Here is an 18,172-nt window from a genome sequence, read left to right as displayed (position 1 = left end):
ATCCGTCCCATTTCTACCCCCCCCCTCTCCCTTTCTCCCCGCCTCCCCCACTCTCTCTCTTTCTCATACACTCGACCCACCTCCATAGTCCTCGATACGAACGAACAATTCTATTCTAGGCAAACGCAACAAATACTTTATTCATATGCAAATAATTGTATTGTTTGCACATACATTAGACAACTCCGCTGGAATTTTCGCCAGCTATTGCACACTTCAGTGCATTCGTAAAACCCTGGCATACAATAATATATCATTCTGCATGTATACACCACCAAAGCATATACATTTCTTTTAAAACTGTGTTTTTAGCATAAATCAAAGGACAAGTTTTCCTATAGCACTTCGCACGGGCGTAGGAAGAGGAATTCTGATAGAACACAAGGCAAAAGATTATATATATTATATTATATGCCAGTTTATTCTCGATGTGAATGCAATCTCTGTTGCAAGTTGTGGTTTTATATATGACACAGATTTGTGCATCTGGGACCAGCTGGTGTGATATATGCTTACATTTTTGTTGTGTTTATCTGCCTGTGACGATAATAGTCGAATATGGAGGAAGATTATGACGACGAGGAGGAGATTCGTACGTATATTCTTACTCATTTATCATCATTTACATAGTATCACCATAATAGTAAAAAGAGAAATAGTTGTAGTATACTGTAGTATACTCGATCATGACTTATCTTGATCATATAAAAATCATAATCCCTATTTCAAAACCGATGCGTTTATGCCCAGGAGGGCTCTGCATCGTATGCATCCAGATCCAGAAAAACATTTTTATGTTAAATCACCCAACCATATTCTTTACAGACTTTTTAATACTACCTGTTGCCCACAATGCACGTTTTACAATTGATGAAAACTATTGTTTATAATATGAACTTATACAGTAAATGTCGACATGAATTCTAACAGAATGTAAAGCATGCAAGCAGCTTTGAACATTTTTGATATCCAAGTAGCTCTACGAAATTATAAATCAGTTACTGAATTACAGGAATGTAATGATACAATTCCTTAGCATGCGACAAAGATACCTCTAATATCAATATTGTATTCGTATGTATTTTAATCTGTATTTATTCATATTTGTCAGAAATAGTACAATACAAATCATTGCATAATTTACATTCGATAACATGAATAGATAACATAAGTAGACAAACATAGAAAATTACACCTTTGTAGACGAAAATTCATGACAAAATTTGTAAGGGATAGATTTGTAAATCATTATTTTTTTTTGCTTGTGAAACCCTCTTTTTTATTATCTATGTTCCCTGACCAAACCATAGTTCTTCCCGTGGAAAAGCAGTTTCACGAGGCTGCAAGGACAGGGGACCTCGCGCTGGTAGACTCCCTGATCGCACAGAAAATCAATGTCAACTGCATGGATGAGGTAGGTTCCCTTGGGTACATAATCTAAGTGGGAGTTTCACAAATCCATCTGCATTTGCAATCACTGAATTGAACAAGTCAGATGCAGAATTCCTTAGTGATACAGGTAGGCCAATTTTAGCTAAAGCAATCAATGTAAACTTTTTGATGCAAAAAGCACATTCGATTGTAAATTTGCAATTAATGGAAGACTTGGAGAATTAAACTTGCATGACTTGCAACTGATGGCATGTCTCTGGCGCCCACTTTTATTTGTGAAAATTGGCTTTGGGGGTAACTACATTGATTGAATTTAGGAAATTTGGATGTGTCATTCCGTCGCAGTGATTTGAAATCAGGAAACTGCGACAATAACATGGGTATGGGAATAGTTGTGAAGATGACGTTGAAGGTCTGATGGTGAAGATGATGATGGCGATGGTGGTGGAACTGGTGCTGGTGCTGGTGGTGGTGATGATGACCATGATGACGATGGTGATATCTGGATATTGGGAGGTTTATGATGATGATGTGGTGGTGGTTAGTGGGAATGGGAATGGTGACGATGATGGTGATCGAGAAGTGGCATATTGGCGAGGATGACGGTGATGATGATGATGTGGTGGTGGTGGTGGTGGTGGCGGTGGTGGCGGTGGTGATAATGATCACTCCAATAACGATGCTGTTATTGGAAGGAATGAATATGTGATGGTGATGCCGGAGTGGAAAATGGTCGAGGCTGTGACGATATGGTTATGTCATAACATAACATAAGATGATGGTGATGTTACGATGATGGTGTTGGGAGGACTGATGATGATGGTGGTGGTGATGATGATAATAATGATGAAAGAAAAGTAGTAGAAGAAGAAGAAATATAAGAAGATGAAGAAGGAGAAGAAGAAGAAGATGTTGTTGTTGTTGATGGGGATGATGATAATGACGATGATGATAATGGTGATGATGATGACGATGATGGTGATGATGGTGATGATGTAGTCATAGTGGCAGTGGCTATGCCGATGGTGGTGGCGGGGGCGGTAATGAACAATTAGTAACATACACGTACATGTATGTAACTGAAGAAATAGGATGAAAATGAATAATTACCATAACCAATTTTGATGTGGTTTTATTTTTATAGCGTGATCGTACAGCTTTACATCTTGCAGCAGCTCAAGGCCATACTGAGGTCATTGAATCGCTCACGGATGCTGATGCTAAAATAGAAGTACCAGATAAGGTGAGAATCCTTTAGTTACAAATAAGTCCTGTTCTAATTATTATGTTTTCCAACATATCTTGTCCAAATTATTCATCTTTCTGATCGTTCACGTCTCGGACAAGATGATCGTGAATATTGTGAGAATCTATTGTCATCATCGTGTTATCATTATCGTCATCACCGTCATCACAATCATCATCATCATCATCATCATCATCATCATCATCACCATCACCACCACCACCACCACCATCATGTCTATCTCCCTCTTTCACCGCTCCTCCTCTCTTACCGTCTTCATTATCATTGTTGTCTTCATCAGTTTTGTCATCTTCGATTTTGCCCTCTTCAACACAATCATGGGACCCTAGGGAGTATCATTTAATCGTCCGAACTTATTTTTTCCCCACTAGTTCGGAATGAACGCCCTCTTGTGGGCGACGTGGTTTGGGAAGCACGAATCCATGAAGTCTCTCGTGAGATCAGGCGCCAATGTCAAGGCAGAAAATAAGGTCAGTTTTTATTTTGCGCTATCATTTTCTTTATTTAAAGGTCAAGTCCACCCCAGGAAAATGCTGACTTGAATAAGTAGAGAAAAATCAACTAGCATAGTGCTGAAAATGTTATCAAAATCGGATGTAAAATAAGAAAGTTATGACATTTTAAAGTTTCGCTTATTTTTCACAAAACAGTGATATGCACAACTGATTCAGTCGATGATGTACATCACTCACTATTTCTTTTGTTTTTTATTGTTTGAATTATACAATATTTCATTTTTTATTGATTTTACAATAAGGACCAACTTGACTGAACCAATGCTAATTCCACATGTTCAGGGAGGAATTAATCGTTGTATCGCTTGACAATGAGGAGAAAATTAGAATATTTCACATTTCATATAATAAAAGACAAAAGAAACAGTGAGTGGATGACGTCATAGTCTCCTCATTTGCATACCAGCCAGGATGTGGATATAACTGTTTTGTGAAATTAAGCAAAACTTAAAAATTTCATAACTTTCTTATTTTACATCCGATTTTGATGAAATTTTCAGCGTTATGCTTGTTGGATTTTTCTCTTTTTTTCAAATCAACTTTTTATTGGGGTGGACTTGTCCTTTAACACTATTGCATGTACACCGACATCCTTCTTCAACGTAACATCCCCCCATCACAAAAATCATATGGTGCATGGTTTGGGCTTTTTCGGTCCTTGCCCTATACCCCATTCGCCCAAAAATATGGATCATAATAACTCTATCAGAACATTGCCCACCTTCCATTTCCAAGTTGCTTGTTGGAAAAATTTTGCGTTTCATAAATGAAAATGAAATGAAACCCTTTTCTTTTTTAGACAAAATTATTACACAATTTCTGAGTCAAAAAGTTTTTTTTTTATCGAACGGTTTTAGAATAAATGGCAGTATGGCACGATGGGCGCCCCATTCATTTTACTGCCGCTGTATGCTCAATCGGGCCGAAATTTTGCACGCACGTCCCTTTCAACATAAACTGCATACATATATCTAATAATTATTGTTCTCTTATTGAAATGAAATTTTGTATATTTTTCGTTATGTAGTTCTTTTTTAAAAATTTGTTTATGTATTTCTGTTTTCCCCCATAATTTAGATATATTTCTTAATAATGAAGTATCTTATTAAAATTAGCCGATTTTGACACCACATTATTTCTTCAACACCACAATGCTATACATGTACTTATATTGCACAAATTTTCTCTGAAAATGTTAGCAAGGCTTCAAGATAAGAGTCTTACCATTTTATCGGCGTTATCCTCTGGTATGGTAATAGGCGCATTTTTTTTCGGGAGGGGGGGGGGGGGTTATCATGGCTCGAGTCGGTTTGAGGGTTAGAAATGGCTCGTTAGCAAGAATCTCATTCAGAAATAACATACTAGAATGAATGAAAAACGTTTGTAGTGTAAGAGAGAGAGAAAAAAAAATCATACTTGATCAAATTCTTCTTTTAAAATTATTTTATTAACAATGTGATTTCCCAACATTGCAGCAAGGAATGACGATCGTCCACTGCGCTGCATCTCGGGGACATCGTAATGTCTTGGAGTACATCGTACGGGAACTCCTCGATGAGGACCCCATGGATAGTGACTACGAAGAGGACGAAAGCGGCGGGGGCATCTCTCTTAATGCTGTGTCAGGCAAGGTAGGAATGTCTGCACCTAAAAATAATGCATTTGCATTAAAAAAAAACGCTTCCAGGGTGTTTACTTCAACACAATCATGGATGAAATGTCAGGGGGGGGGCGGGTGTTCACGAGTCTGATTCAATCAATTGGATTTTCTTCTGCATATAAATTATCAAGTATTTTTTCTATGCTACAAAATATCCGACCCGCAATATCAACTCTTGCTATATATATTTCTATTGCATATACTATTCCAGTTTTAAACTTACAGCACTTAATATAACCCAATATAGATATAGACAAATACTATTATCATATGAAAAATATTTCGACAACTAAATTATACAGTTATTCTGTCTCTTTCTACTGTACAGTGCATTCTTCTCTTGTGTCCATGTCTTTGGAAGAGATATAGATAACATTATTATTTTATTCTGTGGATTAAAATAAAAATCTTCTTGACTTCATGTCAATAACCCAAATTTTAGAAGCTTTTGTAAGGAATGAAGGCAAAATTTAAAAAGTTCAATTTTTAAAGGCACCAATCCGCTCCAATAATAACATCTTGCTGTCGAAAACTGTTCCATTCACAACATTTTCTAACCCAAGAATTAACTTCGATTTGAAAACAAAATGTTTTTCTAAATAAGTTTTCCACTATTTAAATCTGTCCAAAATCTGACCAAAAAGCATTTTAACCTACTGACAAAATGTCAATTGAGAGCTATTTGGAAATGAAATTTCTGTAAGTAGAAGTAAGCATGATCTTATAAGTATAATATTTAAAGCATGCATACTGTTGAAGATCATGACTTGTTTATATATGCATTTCGATCAAAGTCATGTTGACCTAACTGTCGCAAGCTCTGACTCTGTGCATAAGACTTACATGCATCTTTGCTAACAATGATCCGACATAATGCTTTGTGAGTAATAATGTTCTTAATTTTCCTGTGTAATTTCTCCTCGATTTTTTGTTAAATCTACTGTAAGCTAACAATGCGATCTTCAGCTCAACTTGTTCTTAACATTGATCAATAATCTTTTTGAATCCTGGGGGGCCACTTCCATTGACGAGTGGATACCATGCGCGACCATGGGGTCTCGAAAAGCACCCTAAACACGTATTTTCCATATTATAGTGAAAATGCACTCTTTAACAAGTATTGGCGTGTGAAACCCTACCCTTAACAAGTATTGGAAACAAAACTATACTATTGGCAAGTATTCCCTGAATTGAACCCCTAAACAAGTACAGCGATATTTCAATTGTTATGTCACGGACGTCGGTTTTACCTTTACCTATTGGGTTTAGTACAGCCCCACCTCCAACACCTCGCGTAAATCGTACTCGTAACACGTAGTGTTGACTCTTGGGGCAAAAAGTACATCCTTTATAAAACACTTTAGTCTTAATTTTTTACACCCTCGCAAATTTGACCCTAAACACGTAGCTTTCCTAGCGAAAATAGATACCCTTTTTTCATTATTTTAGTGTTTTTGACACCCTTATTACGTTACGTACGTAACGTGCCCTATCTTGAAAAAGACATCCTTTTTACGTGTTTTTTGGGGTCGCGCATGGTATCCACTCGTCAATGTAAATGGCCCCCCGGGTTTTGAATGCATGTTGCGATAATAACCAAATTTCTACTTCGCAATTGCTTCTTCTTGTAAATCAGAACCATACCCGGAGAACCCAGTGCAAATGAATTAGTTAATTACCTAAATATCTTGATATATTTATCTTACTTTTACGGATGTAAACTTTCACAAAAGTCATCCTTAAAAGGGGGAGGGGGGGGGGGTCACTAACGTGAAAGGGGAAGTTCCTTGACAGAATTTAACAACTTCAAAGCAGATAGTACCCTCGAAAGTAGCGATGGCCCTTTTTCTTGTAAGAAAATTGGGAACAGGAAAGTGCTCCCGAAAGTTTGTGGTGATAGACTACTTGCTTACCCGACGATCTTACTTTCTCGGGGGTCAATAGTGCAAAGAGAGTTACATTGATCTCAAGTCAAAATATCGATAGCTGATCCAGAGTGCGAATTTGAAAGGTTGAAATGAAATTGAGATTTCAGTTGCGATCAAACGCCACTGGGAGAAACAATAATTTTGCCATATTTTACTTGATTCGCTTTCCAATAGCAAGATGATCAGAAGATTAACCAGGTCGTCTTTAAATGCTGCTATTTAGGTGTATTATCTTAAGCGGATTGACGTAAAGATAAGAAATATTCAATGAGACATCTGCAACGAAAGTAGAATAGCGCCACCTTTGTCGAGATTCACGACTTCGCTAGATATGTACATTCCACAAACCAAATGTGGCTTGTCTTTCTTCCATGTATAAGATAAAAGCTACAGGTATAGTGATGAGATATCGTACAAATAATAATAATAATAATGAAAAAATTATATAACTTAACAATGATGTTTCAAGACTGAGCTCGAGGAGGAAAAAGCGAAATATCGCCAGGAACTTGCCCGGTTTCAAAAGCCAAAGGTGAGATGTGGGGATGCAGAAAATTTGCCTTTTGGATGCAACGTCTCCCCATTTTGTAAGCAACCTGCAAAAAAAGAGGGGAAGGGAAAACAATAATTCAAATCACCCCAAATGACCTAAAACCCCGACCCAAAACCCATCAATATTGATCGTTTACAAGTCTGATTTATCTATTTCTTTTCTATTTGATTTCAGTTTTAGCTGCTGGTTTTATCTGCGGAATACCATCTCTTTCTTACTTGCTCCTCCCCCTTTCATAAAGCAAATGTAAAATACAAAGGATAAAAGCGCATTTGGACTCGTGCTATAAGGTCCTACAAACTAATCATTGTTTTGCTTTTATTCTTGATCAATTTTTTGTTATTTGGGGGGGGGGGGGGAAATTCCTTTGCATGAAAAAGGCACGATTTCAATAATGCCACAGTTACACTATCGGAATTGTTACGAGACCGATCAAAGCTGTAACGTTATTTCCAGTGACATATCATCGATCGGTTTGGAATCGGTTTCGTTAGTGTGACTGAGGTAAGCATGAGAGGGTTTCTTTTGATTGGGAACCGCCCTATTTCCTATCCGCTCCGCTCCTGATGAAGTACGCAGGAAAATCCAAGATATTTGCTCGCTCGCGGCAGGCTGGATGGTCCTAAATTTCCCCTCGACTTGATGGAAATTTTACTCATGCACTTATAAAATAAAGGGCCTAACCTGTGATTATAGATTGTATTTTTTTTCACAGGATATCACATCGGCATTACAGTCAAGTATATTTCCGGGCGTTGCTTCTGTGTTTAAGAACATGAACGTTGTTATGTCTTCTGAGAAAGCTGATCGGGTAATTTAATTTTTTAAACGCGTGCAAATTTTGGTCATGTTGGTAGTAACAGCGCTTCTCATTTTTCATGAATTCTTGTTTGATGCCGAGAATCGAACCGCGGTCTTTCATGTTGTAACACTGCAACGGCACTTGGGAATTTTGTGATCGATAGTCATGGATTGTATCGGTTGTCGTCTGCAGAAAGTAGAGTTGAAAGACCCCAGTCCACCCCGAACAACAAAACTTGACTTGACTGAATAGAGAAAAGCATTTAGACAAGCATGCAGATGCTATGATAGTATGGTCGGATGTGAACTAAGAAAGTTGGGGTGTTTTTTTAGTTTCACTAATTTTCACAAAACTGTTGGACGTATATTCACACCATTTGTGAGTATATGCAAGTAATGGAACCTTTCAGCTGTTTACTATTTCTTTCTGGAATTGTTTATATAAAAATCTCTACATATTGAGTCTTTTTATATATTTATAAAGTCACAACCCATTATGACAATGATGAATTTACGTTTTTCATGAGTTATCAAACCTTTGAAGTATTTGTTTTGAGGGAATTTTGGAGGGAAATTGAAATATATCATATAAGGAAATAATGAGTTCATGACGTCATTGGTTTTCCTCATTCGCATAACGCACATACCAGATATGATGCGCACATCATCGTTTTTCCACCCAGATTTGACGATTAATGCTTGTTTAATTATTATCTTTTCATTCACAAATATACTTTTTGTTAGGGTGCATTTGCCGTCTGCTCTAGATAAGTACATTTAGTCGACAAAGCTGGTGGCTGGTAACATATCGGCTATATGCTTTTTTTTCGTTCTCTGCTCGGTTCTGTGGGCATTTGTGTCTTAATGTGACTATGAATCGTATGTATATATTTTCTTAATTATACCTTATCTCTCAAATTCAACAGGTGTCAGAATCTTTGGCAGATGTTATGGTAAAGATTCCGAAAAATGGGAATTTATATTAACAGGGTTCCCGGATGGAGCTTGCTAGATAGAAATAAAAGTTCAATAATTTAACTACGTATATATTAGTCTTATTTGACAATCCTATCAAGGGGCGTGACCGCTTTTAATATTGCCTCTTATTGACTGATAATGAAAATATTTCCGTTAATAAAAAATAGTGCCCTGTCTTCTGGCCAATGTTTTAATCACTAAAAACAAGCTTCAGTGGAACACCGTCTTGTAAACTTAGTGATTTCATAATTACAGAACATTATATAATGTATATGAAAATTGTACCCTAATATTTTCATCCAAATCCCATGATTGGAGGTGGATCTATTCGAACAAAGCAAAATATTTTTTTTGGGGGGGTACCCTACTTCAATAATCTACACCTTCTGTAAAGATTTAAATACCACGACTGTTACCGGTTCATTATTAATGTACACCTTCTGCAGAGACGGTGCATCCTATGATTGCCTCAATGCATAATATACCAATCTACTATTTATTGAGCTATAGTAATGTTCTATTGCTGTATGAGATCCTGGAGATGGAGACGTTATTTCAGTATGGTTTCACCCCTTTATTGATTGTCTATGCTCTATGTCTCTTTCTACCCAATGCATAGTACTTTCTTAAGCTATAATTTCATAATCCATTATTATGTATATAGTATTATACTGGCTTTATTCGTTCCCCTATATTACTGACTATGTTTAGCTTCATGCTTGCATTAATTTTCTCATGCTTTATCTCTACATGCCTCAATGCAAGCAAACCTTCCCAACATCGCCAAAACTTGAGCTTCCGTTATTATATATAAGCTTTCATTTCTCTGTCACCTATTAAGGTGAAAAGAAATATTTATTTTTCCATTACTGAAAATGTTTATCTCATTGTGATGACATGACGAAGTGTTCTATTTTCCACAGTCCTGAAAGTTTTACCTTTTATTTTTTTTATTTATTATTATTATTATTATTTTTTTTTTTTGGGGGGGGGGGGTAAGGTTTCAGTTGCGCAGCTACGACGAAGGTCTGGCGATGCTTGCAGCCTCGCAGGTTAAAGCTTACAAAAACAGGTAAAATTTCTTGATTGTGGAAAAAAGAAAATATTACCAATATATACAAAATGACTTCATGCCTATTATTATTTCTATTATTGCTATTACATTTATATCATTGTAATGCTTTATCTATTGCAAAATAATTTCTGTCAAAGCTTGTCAATTCAGTAAGTATATTTTGAAAATGTATCTATAATGCTGAAAGAAACATTCTAAGCATGTTTTTAGAATGATATTTCAACGCTATGTACGTATTCGATGTCGCTCATACGTTTTATATTTCTACGTTCTAGAAATAGACATTTCCTGTATTCGTTTGAAAGGTGGTGCCCGGGTTTTCCTGACATGGCAACGACGGTGTGTGCGTGGTGTATACTATATAATTTTCAGGAAGAAACCCGGGGCTGATTGTTTACCTATAAATTTTCAGGGGCTACTTGACCCAATACAGTTGAATATAAGGGTGTCATTATCAGGGCAAATTGTTACCAACGATAAGTCAAAGCTACCTGTCAGTTGGCGTATAATATTATTAAAAAAATTGTCAAAGTCAATCGAAGCCCTGATACATTCCTAACCAATATTCTGCTTTCTGTTTTTATCACAATCTCCTATTGGTTCCAAAGTTACTTCTGTTATCATTTTGACCAATCAATATAAAGAGTGTATACAACAGGAACCAAGAGTTAATATCATTTTTTTAGAGTTTACAATGTGATAATTCTATAATTTTGAAGAGAATGAAATGCCACATTCGTGTTATGAGGGAGACGAGCTAGCTGAACACGTCTAAGTACTCTTAACATCCATACGTAATATGTAAAACCCTCCGGTCAACCAAGTTTTTTTTTCCTCAACATTGTACTCGGGTAACAGACATGGACTTCATAATTTTACCCTATTTTATTAAAGGGCTACAATGTGCATTTTTAGTATTAAATTTTTGTCGAATGTCATTGTAGTATGTTTTTGCAGTATGTTAATTGCACGATTTTATTTTCTCTCCTTTTCTTGCCGTGACCTTTATTTTATCACACACCATACACTAACTTCAAAAACGTTTGTCGTGGTATCATCACCATCTTAACAACTAAAACACACGACTACCACTTTCATATTTAATCTCGTTTGATATACATACGATATCGTCAAATACACACAATGGGGGAATCGTTTGCATGCTATGATTTCCATTCCCACATGTATAAAACACAATTTTGTCGTCCTTACATAATAATGAAAAAAAAACTATTTATTTCACATTTGACGTCACTGTGATCATGGATAACATGTTGTTATCTAACGACTCAACGACTCTTAACATTGTGGTATAAAACTGGATTACATCCGCATTCTTGGACAAAAAAAAATATATATATATATATCAACATCATTGTATGCAACTGCAAAATATCGTTCACGATAACTTAATAACATATTTCGTAAATTTTCTTCAACAACCACACAACGAACATGGTGGTTTTCAATGTAATGGTACACAACATTATCATCATGTACATTGTTGATGTTTACATATTAACATCGGCACGATCCACCAACGTCATAAACAAATACATGTTGGTGGTGCACAACATTATGATACACAACATATTGTATACAACATAATCTCTTGGTGAATGTTGACTTAACCTCATCGCATTTATCAATGGGCATAAACGGTGACTTACAACTCACACAACAAACAGATGACTGGGTTGTTTAGTGCAGCCGGCAACATGATGGGCAACATCGGCAACCTGGCGACGGGCAAAAAGGCAGAAGAGAAGAAGAAGACGAGAAGTGTGGACTCCTTCGTGGAAAAGAAAACAGACAAGGCAGATGTGAGTTTTTATTTCAATGCATTTCCATTCATTTTTAGTTATTTTTTTATTTAAATCGTATTTTCGATTGTTTAACTCTTACCGTATAAAAGAAAACAGTACTATTGAAAAAAATAATCAAAGTTTAGGTTTACGAAGGTCGATGGTTTAGTTTATACTGTGAGAAATGTTCACATGTCTTACAATAAATTATAAAAAGAGCCTGATTAATTATTCTAACTTATTCTTTTTTTTTTTTTAAGACAGCGTCGTGGAAAATAATCATCTGGTCAAAAATCATTACTCGTCCACACACGCTTGCATAATTATGTTGGACAAAGTAGATTTTTCATAATGTTAAAAGGTCACTTTGCCGAGATTTCACATCCGACACGACTTGTCAGCTAAAAATTGTTCAAGGAATGGATTTCGTACATGTATGTTACGTATGTGTTCATTAATCACCATTATTGTTTTGATACCAACTTTCCATTAAAACTTCTTCGAGGAGAATACCCCAGATAGGAGGGTAAATCAATACAATTTTCGATAAGATGAAAGTAATATTTTATGCTTCAGTGTTAAAATTGATATGGGATTTCGACAACTTATTCCTGTGTTAGGACTTCACCGTGTTTATTTAGTGGAAATATACGAAAAGGTTAAAATCTATCTTTTATTACATTTTCTGAATGGTTTAAAGATTGTGCCGAATAAAACATTGTTGATATGTCAGCCTTACGTGTTTAAGGAATAAATAATTCTTAAGAATTGTTTCATAAGTAAATTGTTAAATTTGTCAAATAAACGTTTTTTCTTTTCATTTTCTTAAAAGACTATAGAATGGTAAGTAAAATTGCAAGCAATTAAACAAACTGCACACTTTGTAAACTGACTGGTCAACAAGACTACGACTGACTTAGATGAGAGCAGTTGCATGACTTGCAATGGTCAGATGTCAACATAGTTCATTAAATGATATCAAGCATTCAATTCTTTTATCAGGAATCGCCTTTAGTTAGAAAACCCCAAGAATTCAGTTCCATTTGATCAAGAGATCTTTAACAGGTTAAAATCAGGAATAAAAAAAAAGGAATACATGAGAAAATGGCTTGTAATACTCCGCGTACGTCGGCACACTCGAGTCCCGCTTGAAGAAAGAGTCGCGTTTAAAAACGCAACTCAAGTTACTGTAATCAATCGCAAGTCTCTAATAGCCGCGTTTCATTGGTTGAAAATTAACTTACGCTTGATTCTTAGAGTTGCGTTTTATCGAAACTCTTTCTGTAACGGTCCCCCGTTGCCACGGTTCAAGGTGCTACAGCGACAATATTGCTCCGATGGAAAATCACCACGTTAAGGCAAATTAACCTAAAACCTATCCTCCAAAACTAAATAAACCCGAATCCTTCGCTTTACCTTCTTCTGAACCAAACACTCTACTACAATCCTTATTCTAACCCTATGCCCTTTGATATATTAAGACCAGAGCAAATGTCGCAGGAGCATAGTGTCGTGTCATCTTTCATAGACCGTATCGGAGACCAGTGTTGATGCTAATCGGTTTGTTCTGCGCTCAACAACGGGCGATAATCAACACATCGTCGGATTAGATGGCGAATCGCGGTGGTTTGCCCCCGGAGTAGGATGCAGTCAGAGCCGTTTATCACAGAGTTTGGCCAGTTCCTTGTACGATAATATGCGTGTTGCTAGGTGAGGCAACCACATAAAAATAAGTTGCGAAACGTTAGCCACAGAAATCTAAATGGCCAAACTCTATGATAAGGGTTTCTGATTGCATCGATCATAGGGGGCAAAGTATCATGAACAGCCATATAAACCGGTGATGTGTGATCGACTCTATACCCCTATCTCTTTTCTGAATGTGAATTGCTGTGTTTTCAAATGAATGCTGTGAACTGTCTGTTTTAGAATAGGACTGCACAGATCATCTAGTTGGTAGTATAGTTTAAATCCATCTATTCACGACTCTAAGTATGATAAGTTTGAAGTTATAAATATTGTGGACTTGCAGATGACATTCGTTTTTCCTTTGTCATGTTTATACTCTACCGACTACCCCCACCATGCCCACGATCAGAGATTGTTTTACCCGGAAGAATTCGATCAAATGAGACGTCGGTCATCGCTGGCCGCCAACTGCCTCTCAAACAACGCGACGTCATTGGGCGTGACGTCACTTGCGGCTCAAGGCCAGCTAAGTGCGTCGAACCCCAGCCTTTGCCGTCGTCTGAACGAGTCTTCGATGCAGAACTTGAGCGAGGCCTATGATTATTATATTAACTACTCACCCGAGGGCCCGCGCGAGGAGTCGTTCTCACAGAGAATGATTAGAAAAGGACGCTGGCAACCTGAAGTGGAGCCGAGAAAGAAGAAAGCCAAAAAGCGCCATCCCGACTCATTGTTGGAGAAAAAATCAAAGGAGGTATACCTGCAACCACTTTTGACGCGGTTTGTCTTTGACACGGTTGTTTGTACCGGGGTTGTCGCGGTTATGACTGGCGCTTCGCTGCTTAGCGACCCATCGGGGATTCACATTAGCATTGCATGACCACGATGCAGGCTACTCTTCTCTGTTTAATTGTGGTGTCTAAGTAATTTGTGGTAATGTGAACGGCATACGTTGTTACGTCACAAACTCAAATAGTGTTACATCTACAAGTGTGTGAATATAATTGTCGCGATACTGCTGTCATGGCGGTACGTTTGCGTAAAAAAATGACACTTCACTATAAATGTCATGAACGCATAATCGTTATATATGGCTGGAAAGGGTATATTCTCTCAAATAATTTGATACCATATTTATGTGGTATGTCTTTACGCTTGGAAAGTAAGGCATGGCTGCAATGAATGAACCCCAGATGCCAATGATGTCATAATCATTTATGCAAACATATTTGCAAAACCTTTTCAATGAAATTAGATTGATAATTGATGTGTTTATTAAACAATTATAATGTAAATTACTGAAAAAGTGTTTTGAAATGGATTTTAATGCAGCCCTTGGAAGATCATGACATTATGGACATCTGGATTCATTCATTGGAGTCATGCCTTACTTTGGCGCAAATCAAAATTTACATCACTGCAAGGAATACCTATCCAAGCGTTATCACATACCACGTACATATCAACTTATTTGGGAGAAAATGGTATCAAATTATTTGGGAGAACACACTCTTTCAGCCCATATATGATAATTATGTGTTCATGACATATTTTTTCCTTAATTGGGATTTTGTGCGGTGTCAAGTTTGTTTACTCCCACGGTTGATCATTGTTTGCCAATAACAATGCATGATGGCAGTAAAGATGCCAAAGAATAACTACATACCGATTTTGCCCCCCCCCCCGTTCTTAAAGTCATGCGTACCTCTGGTGAAATTGTTCATTATTATGTATCATAAAATGGTGATATGGATCCAAATCAAATAATTGGCTGAAATTTATCTTATGACAAGTTATTTGTTTGAGCTAAAAAAAAAATTTGCCAGTGGCTGGTGCTCATATCTACTCCTATCGACCTGTCATTGTTTTCAAACATGAATAATTATGAAATAAAAATAATCCATATCTTATAAAACACATCATACACATAATTTAGCTTGGCCAATAGAATATTTAGTCTCTCAGTTTCTTGATAAGGGAACCTATATTGTTTCATTTTTCAATCATTGCGCCTTGAGTTGACTTAGCGCATTATGAATAATAATAATAGTAATTTTTATTATATGATGGATTTGAAATATTGTTTCCTTAGTGTGTTGTCCTCAGTCAGTTCATGAATTATATGCATATATGGTGAGCCTGGGTTATGTGTTATTGTGATCTTTTTTGCTTCTTTGCTATTACTTCACTTGCTAAGGTTATGATGTAATTTGAAAATTTGTTTCCTTGTCATAATTTTCGCACTCTGTTCATCGTCGAATTATATACTCAAATGTGATATTTTGTTATAAATGTATATCAAGCATGTCGTGTCGTATAGATTTGGAGGTGTAGCGCAATCAATATTTTCAACCAAGCGGTGTCGTGTTGCTTTTTATTGTTGTTGATAGAAAAAGGTGACACATTATTGAAAGTTTAATGCATACAATGTTAATTGACACAGAGACTGCTAATTGAAATATGGAAACGAGTGAATTTTGTTATCCGCATATATTCTTTGTATATCGATAATGATTATGGTCAGGTTACCGTCATGTAAAACTCAAGTTAAAAAAAAACAATCCCAGATTATTATGATATATGAAAATGAGCCAGGTGTGTTCCATACTCTCTAATTCCCTCAGATTGAAAGTCAATCGAATAGATTGTGGTCAGGGACCAATCTAAAATTGAATCGAAAGTTTCAATCGAATAAGATTGAATTACAAATCTATTAGATTGAAAACTTTAATCTAACTTTGGATTGGTCCCTAAACCAAATCTTTATCAATCTAAAGAATGTAAACAGGGTGTAAGAGTAGCCATAATTACCTTTTTACTTAAAAAAAATGTTTCTTATAAATGTGCATGGATTTATTTTCAAGGCTCCCTCCCTATACATCATTCCATTGGGATATGCGAAATTGCCTCGTTCTTCAATTCAATAATCATACTGGCACTTTCAATTTCCTTAATTTAATCATTTTTTCGTACAGGGTGGGAAATCTCCCCTCCACGTGGCGGCAGAGCACGGACAAGTCTCGGCGCTGGAGTACCTGGCCAAAGTCAAGTGCAACAAATTCGCCAGGGCAGGCGTAAGGATTCTGAATTTGTCTCTGTTTTGTTTAAATATGATGTATAATTTTCACATTATTTCATTATGAAACTATCTCCAATAGACCAGATTTAGTCTGGTGGCTAATGCTTGTTTATAATGTAGATGGGAAGTGTAATTTAATACCAAAAATTGTCCGATATGAGCAATTACCAAACAGTTTGGTCGGGAATGTCGGTTACATTCGTAATTCCGAAGGTTCGTTATTCCGAAGGTTTGTAATTCTGAAGATTCGTTATTCCGAAGGTTCGTTAGTCCGAAAACGAAATATGGTTCGTGAATCCGAAGGTTCATTAGTCCGAAAAAAAAAATTACAGGATTTTTGTGCAGTAATAGTTTCGACAAAGAAGGATATGTTGTGGTCAAAGCATGTATTGCATCAAAAATTGGCGCTTGGATCTTAATTTTGATTTTCTGTGAGCAATATCGAGCGAATGGATTAAGAATGTCGGGGACTGTGTGTAGGTCACATGTGAATAACCTCAAGATTAGTTATTGTTTTTTGCGGAGGGGTGTCATTTTTAACAGCTCTGCCGGTTATGATAAAAAAAATCCACGTTGGTAAAATATGAGGAAAATTGGAAGTGCTTTTTTAAAAATTAAAATATGTACTTTTTAAAAATTAAATACTCTTTTTGGAGTAAAAATAATACATTTCAGGTTAGAAAATAACTCTTTTTTTGCTCGCGCTTCGCGCTCGCATCAGTTAGTAATAGTATGGTTATAAAAGTGCTTATATTGTCCAGTTTTCTGGTTGGAATATAAAAACTTTTCAGCTCGCGTTTCGTGCTCCCGTTAATTCTTTGGTTAGATTGGCCTACACATCTTTTTCATGATTATGAGAACTGCTCGGAATGTTTAATTTTCATTTCATTGAAATGTCCGAAAATTTGAGCTGACGATTAGCGCTTGCAACACCTCGCGCGGGATGTTCTTTTTAAAATATGGCTTAATTAGGCCCATAGTTGACCAAAAAAAAAAAATCGAGTTTTTGAACTTCAGATTTAAGATTTTTCTAAAAAGCGTAAAAAAGCCTAAATATATAATACTAATCAGAAATTACTTTAAAAAAGGCTTGCTCAACCTAATTACTACAAACCACACAGCGACATCACACAGATGACAATCCCATGGTGAAAATAGCACCAAAGGGCCCATTTTGATATAATAAGTACCCCTCTCTGGCTTTGCCCCCCCAAGAAAATTACTTTTGGCTGCGCCCCTGCCTGCCCATCCTCATAGTAATTGAAAATGAAAAAATGCCCTTCTGGTTTTCCCGGCTTTGCCACAGATTATTAATTTTTCGGATTAACGAACCTTCGGAATAACGAACCTTATTTCGTTTTCGGATTAACGAGCCTTCGGAATAACGAACCTTATTTTAATTTCGGATTAACAAACCTTCGAATAACGAA

General features: G+C 36.4%; 1 protein-coding gene across 1 annotated transcript in view; it reads left to right on the top strand.

Moving 5' to 3' along the window:
- The first annotated feature begins 210 nt into the window (after positions 1–210).
- The window catches only part of LOC129262332 (ankyrin repeat and death domain-containing protein 1A-like), a 46,269-nt gene continuing 28,307 nt past the window's right edge, over positions 211–18,172 (top strand). The window contains exons 1-7 of the mRNA XM_064099939.1: positions 211–592; positions 1,311–1,414; positions 2,537–2,635; positions 3,031–3,129; positions 4,650–4,805; positions 11,858–11,992; positions 16,639–16,737. Coding sequence (XP_063956009.1) covers positions 559–592; positions 1,311–1,414; positions 2,537–2,635; positions 3,031–3,129; positions 4,650–4,805; positions 11,858–11,992; positions 16,639–16,737 — 726 coding nt within the window. The 5' untranslated portion in view covers positions 211–558. The remainder of the gene's footprint in view (positions 593–1,310; positions 1,415–2,536; positions 2,636–3,030; positions 3,130–4,649; positions 4,806–11,857; positions 11,993–16,638; positions 16,738–18,172) is intronic.

This window comes from Lytechinus pictus, chromosome 5 (genome assembly GCF_037042905.1).
Source record: "Lytechinus pictus isolate F3 Inbred chromosome 5, Lp3.0, whole genome shotgun sequence".
NCBI classification, from domain to species: Eukaryota; Metazoa; Echinodermata; class Echinoidea; order Temnopleuroida; family Toxopneustidae; genus Lytechinus; species Lytechinus pictus.
The sequence above is the reverse complement of the archived record's forward strand: the minus strand, read 5'-3'. Positions and strand labels throughout refer to the sequence as shown.